The 5,891-nt window shown below is 59.2% G+C and overlaps 1 protein-coding gene across 1 annotated transcript in view; it reads left to right on the forward strand.

Annotated features, from left to right (window-relative positions):
• Positions 1-5,891, forward strand: part of FHIP1A (FHF complex subunit HOOK interacting protein 1A) — a 205,138-nt gene extending 199,247 nt beyond the window's left edge. Inside the window, 1 exon segment of the mRNA XM_014591001.2 lies at positions 3,780-5,891. Within this exon segment, the coding sequence (XP_014446487.1) occupies positions 3,780-4,033 (254 nt within the window). The 3' untranslated portion in view covers positions 4,034-5,891.

Genomic DNA, 5,891 nt, shown 5'->3' on the forward strand with positions numbered 1-5,891 from the left:
GGGGAGGGGGAGGCAGAGGTGCACCTCCCGCCGTTCTTGGCCAGCTCTTTCCCGAGAGGGGCATCTGCTCTTTTCCGCTTGTTTTCAGAGCTTCTCAGGCCCAAAACAGACGTGCTTTCGGGCCCAAGGAAATAAACCTCTTCACCTAGACTGCTGGCAGGAGTTTCTGCTTAGCCCCAAATTCCCAGGAGTGCCCTTTTCTCTGCCCTGGAGGAGTTCGGCCGAGGCCTGGTGAAGTGGTGAGGGTAGAGGATGCATCCGTGCTGGGGACGAGAGCTGAGGATGCTCTGCACCAGCCAGGCCTGGGGGGCTTTGCAGCCTTGCCACGTTTCTGCTCTGGCTGGAGGGATTTAATGGCCATCGTCCCTGAGCTGTGACTTGGGCCCTGGGGATTGCAGACTTAGATGAGTTGTGGCACCGGCCTTCACGTGCTCACACAGGACATGCGGGCTGCTGAGTGGCAACAGGACAGAGGCCACAGCACGGGGCTCAGGCCCAGATCAGACACAGGATGGGCCGGGGGCCGAAATGGCACGCAGGCGATTGGTAGAAAAAAGTTTCTTTCTTGACTTCTGGGAGAGGGTGAGGGAGGGGGAGAGGCACCCAGAGGGGTGCTCACGTGCCAGTCCGCCCGGTGCCAGCCAGCCTGGACCCTGGTGTGTGTGTGTGTGTGTGTGTGTGTGTGCGCGCGCGCGTGTGTGCCCAGTGTTCTTAGGGGGGCCCTGGGCCACGGGTCTGCGACCATCCCAAGTGAATCCTCTTGCATCACCCTGTGTCTCCAGGGCAATTCTAAACCTTTTAAAAAAAAAAAAAGGAAAAAAAGGGACCAGCAGTTGGCGGAATGGTTATGTTGCTGGACTCCCACAGAGTCAACCGCGGTTCAAGTCCTGGACCCGGTAGGTTAGAACTCATGCATGCATGCCCAAAATCCTGAGAGGAGAATGGAGAAGGGATTGCAGCATGGCCATCCCCATTCCCCGGAGGGTGATTTCTCATTTTCTATCTCTGTGGCAAGCGCACGCGCCCTGTAGCAAAAAAACTGTCTTTAAAAATAAATAAATACATAGTGAAAAGAACGCAGATGCCCGAAGGCCCGGTTCTGCCTCCGCAGAGCTGTTTGATCCTGGTCCCTCTGCCTCACTGGACCCATGGCCTCGACATTTAAATGAGGGATTTTTTCTCCATATCTCAGGTCCTTTCTGACTGAAGCCAAACTCTGGGTACGTGGAGCCCTTAGGGTGCCGCGAGGAAGAGCTTGAGAGAATAGTGAGATGCCGGCCGGCCTCCTGGCAGCTCGGGGCAAGGCCGTTGTAAGGCAGAGAAGCCCCTGTGGCTGGGGGCAGGTGGAGTGCAGGCCCTCGGGACGGTCGGGCCGTGAGCTTCTGAACATGCCGTAGTTCCCGGGAGAAGGCGCCCAGCACACATGCACGAACGCAGTGGCTGCAGCGGGATCGTACACGCATGATCAGACGGGTCTGTGCGGCGGCCCGGATGCTGGGTCGGGCAGGTGGGCCGGGCTGGTGCGGCCTGGCCTGTGTGTCTGCCATGGGCGGGAGGCTGGACGTGCAGGGCTGCTGCGAGGGTGTCTAAGTCCAGAGGGAGATCAGGGAGGGGCTATCCCCACAGAGGAGGAAGATGGCATCTGATACGCTGGCTGCCAGGTGGGGACCGTGACCCGGGTGTCAGACCTCTGAGTGGAGAGCCTGGTGGCACCTCGTATGCAGAAAGGCTGGTGCCCGGCGGTGAGCCCGCATCAGTGTCCCCCTGCTGCTGACGGAGCCCCCGAGGACTGCCCCTGCGTCCTGGCCTCCCTCGCCCGGCGCCCTCCTGCCTGCCTCTGTGAAGACGGTCCTCATCCCAGGACGCAGGCTGGCTCATGCGCCTCAGCGGCGACACTCCCTATGCAGAGCCCCAGCTAGCCAAGTGGGCCAGAAAGCCGTTCTGGGGAGAAGACGGGGTGGACGTGAAAGAGAAGGTGGCGATGAGCAGGAGCCGGCCGGGAGGGCCTGGCGCGGGGAGGACGGGGCTGCTCAGCGCCTTCAGCAAATGCTGGCCCGCCTCTTCCGTGAACCCGGGGCGTGTTGAGGGCTGTGAAAGACACGATCGGATGGGGCCAGCCCCGAGAAAGCCGAAGGGCTGGCGGATGGGGGAGCACAGGAGCCCCAGTGCTGGAGGGCAGCGCAGGGGTGTGGAGAGCTGGCAAAGCCCGGGGAGTGTGGGGAACTGATGCCGCTGGGAGGGCCAAGGCTTAGGCAGAGACCCCTGGGGACTTAGCCATTTCATCCTGACTCTACGAGCTCGGACAGGCGGAGAGGTAAAGCAGCCTGCCCAGAGACACCCAGCCAGCTGGTGGCCGTGTGCGTGTGCCCAGCCGCCGTGCCAGTGCCTCCTGGGCAGGGAGAGCTGGCTGAGCAGGGATGCGGTGACAGAACAGCTGGAGGGGCGCCCACAGGGGCAGCCCCAGCCCTGGGGTAGGACAGGCACCATGGCCCTCCACTCCCACTGCGTGCCGCCCAGCTCCCTGTGGGCTTGGCCAGGCCCGTCAGCAGGCTGGGTGCCTCTGGAAGGGTGGGGGCGGCGAGGAGCGGTCTCCTGGTGGACATGACTGCCCTTGCTCTGCCACCAGAGCACGTTGGGGGCTCCTCCTGAAAGGCGGTGAAGACAGGGTCTCACCTCTGCCGGCTCTCCACGTCGCGGAGCTGGGATAAGCTTTCTAAGGAGAGTGAAGGCAGTAAAGTGGAGCTTTATTCATTTATTTTTTTTAAACACTAAAGACTACAGTAGTGAGATGTGGAAAGTACCATAAACGTCAGGGATTTTTAGTACGGCTGTTAAACAACACTGAGGAGAGTGCTGAAAAATGGGACGGAATTAAAAACCAGCCAGAATAAAGGAGAGCTTGCGTGGAATGATTTAAGGAGGAAGGAGAATGGCCGGTAGGGGCAGGAGAAGGCGTTCGTAATTCCTGCGAATCCACGCGCGCCGGGGATGTTCAGGACAGTCCCGAAAGTGGAATCACTTCAATTAGTCAAGATTGCTTTGATGTGGAAATGCAAATCATTCGGCTGTGCTCAAGTCTGGGCTCCGTCATCTCAGATGCGATTCTGAAGCCGAGATGGACACCCCTAGACCCCCTCCTTAAATGTGGGCTTCCAAGATGCCACCTGCTACCACCAAAGCCACAGTTGTGGGACGTTCTTGCCAACACCAACTTCGTTATTCTCTATTGATCCAAAGGAATCTTCCCCAGCTCCCCCTTTTATATAAGAAGCTAGACATCCTGGCCTGGAACTGGGGGTCACCAGGAAGCCCTAGAAGCCGGAGCACCAGGTGCAGAGAGCACGGTGGCTCGTGTAAGCCAGCCCCTTGCTGCAGCCTCTGTGTGTGACAGGGCTGGGCTGGGAACGGAACGGTCCCCCAGCTTGGGGTGGCGGGAGAGCAGGGGGAGCCGCCGTGGAACTGGGCGTCCCTAAGGAAGCTGCCCACTGAGCCGTGGCCTCGCTCAGCTGGTACCAGGGGCAGGAGCAGCTTCCCCACATTCAGGTCAGGGCACGGTGGGGCCTTGACACGTCTACATCCTGGCACGGAGTTCCTGACGCAGGATTCGGGGTGACAGCCTCACGTCATGCTCTGTGCTGGGCAGATGTGTGTGTCATGGAGTGTAACGGCTGTGTCTTCAGGGTTCAGTTGCTAATGGAACTGCACCCACAGCCAGGCACACCCCTCCCCACACACACTTCGGAGGAGGGTCCCCGTGAACACCACCTTTCTCATTTCAGATCCCGCTCAGGAGCCTTCCGGTGCAGGAAGTAGCAAGAACCTTCTGGATGGTCCTCCCAAAGTGCTCCAGCCCTTCCTGACAAACAGAGCCAAGGTCGCCGGGGCTCCCCCGAACCTGCCCCTGCCGGTGAGGAACCCCATGCTGGCCGCCGCCCTCTTCCCGGAGTTCCTGAAGGAGCTGGCTGCCCTGGCTCAGGAGCACTCCATCCTGTGCTACAAGGTCCTGGGGGACTTCGAGGACTCCTACTGCTAGCCTGTCCTTTGCAGTAGACGTTCTTCTTTTATAAGGTTTTAGTATCTTCACCGAATGTTAAATGCAAAGCTGCTTACGAGAATGTCTACTTGGATATTTCCTGACAATACTTGATTTGTGGGGAGGGGGATTTTCCGTGTCTCTCCTCTCTTTCCAGCCAGGTCCTTCCAACTTGTTACCGAGAGCGAAGTCTGGGAGGCCGGCTCGGCAGGGAGCGCTCTCGGTGATCTGCTCGCTGTACTCCTCACAGCCTCCTCTCACCCTGGAGCTCAGACCGCACCGAGCGAATGCGGGTCAGAGGTTCCCCAAGGGCCCCATGTCGGGTTGGCCCCCAGCAGCACGTGAAGGACGTGCACCTGGACCTTCTGCATCTTGGCTTCCGTGTCCTCAAAGGGGAGGCTGCAGACGGAGCCCCTCCCGCCTCCCTTACGCATCCCTTGGCACTGTGCTTCCAGGACTTGAGCTCTGCCCGGCACGCCCGCCGCGTGGTGCAGGAGTCAGGGGTAACCGGAGAGAATCCGGAGTGCAGGGGACGTTTGTACCTTAACCAGTATGCTCCGATTGAATCACTGAAGATAGCCTTATTTTAGTGGCGATTTGCATGCAGTGGAGTGTACCTATGCGAACTCTTGCTTGGGACGGTAGGAGTTTGTCGGATGAAGAAAGCGTGGTATCACATACTCACATAGGACAGCCTTCATTTCTTCAAGTGTTTTATGAAAACAGAGGGACTTAGGAAGCTGTTTCGTTGTGGGTTTGGGGGGAGAATGGAGCGTGTAGGGTGGGCGGGGGGAGGCACGCTGCATGAAACCATGGGACACCGGTAGTTACGTCTGTCCGCCCTGCCTGCGGGTCTGCACTTTGTAGAGAACCCCCTCCGGGAGCCAGGATGTAAACGCACCTGGGCAGATGGCCTGCAAGGCCAGGTGCCTGCTGGTGACACGCCCCACATGGGGACAGTGCCTTCTGAGGAGTGGGGTTCATTAGAGGCCCCGGTGTGCTGGGTCGGGCTTCTGCTGCTTTCAACCTGCTCCATGAGGCCTCATTATACTGAGCGCCGCTGCCTCGCTAACCCCACCAGGAGGGGGAACATGTAATTGCGGGATGAAAAGACCATAAACAGGATATTTATGGCTAGTAAATCCCCCTCCTCTATTCAGGGCCGGGTTCTGCAGGGGGGCAGCAGTAAGGAGGTGAGCTCCTTGTTGGGGGGAGATCAGAAGCCCCACCTCTCCCAGTTCTCTTTGTGGGTGTCTCTGCGGAGCCCCAAGGGCAGTCGCGGTGGAGCAGCTGAGCCTCAGGAGCCCTGCTCTGGCCTTCATAGGGCCCCCAGCACAGGAGGCGGATGGAGGGCGGGATCGGACCTGTGACACTGCGGGGCAGGGTGGCCCCTTTGTGCTTCCAGGGTCTGAAGCCGCTTCGCATTGGGATTGGGAGCCAGGCAGGAGTGAGGGCAGGTCTGCCTCGCTGGTGACCAGCCGGTTCCGTAGTCTGAGCGAGAAACCAAAGATAGCGATCCGCTGCGCACGCCTGAGTCCGAATTTGCGCTGGAGAGTGGTTCGTGGGGTAGGGGCCACAGTGTACGGGCCCTCGCACTGTCCCGTTGGCTTCCTGGTGCCCCAGTTTCGGCGCTACCCACAAGTCTCCGTTAGAAAAGAAGGGGTCTGGAGAAAGAGGCCCCTCTGGTGCGTGCTCAGCCGTGCTTTATTACCCCCTGTGTCTTGCACAGAACTTCCTATTTGGATCTAGCAGGTCATGTGTGAAAGCCACATCTGGAGACTGCTTTATTTTAGTTTAGGTTTTTTGCCATAGGGTGCATGTGCTCACCAGAGAGAGAGAGACAGAGACAGTGAGAGGG

This window comes from Tupaia chinensis, unplaced genomic scaffold (genome assembly GCF_000334495.1).
Source record: "Tupaia chinensis unplaced genomic scaffold, TupChi_1.0 Scaffold000521_1, whole genome shotgun sequence".
In the NCBI taxonomy this organism is placed as follows: domain Eukaryota; kingdom Metazoa; phylum Chordata; class Mammalia; order Scandentia; family Tupaiidae; genus Tupaia; species Tupaia belangeri.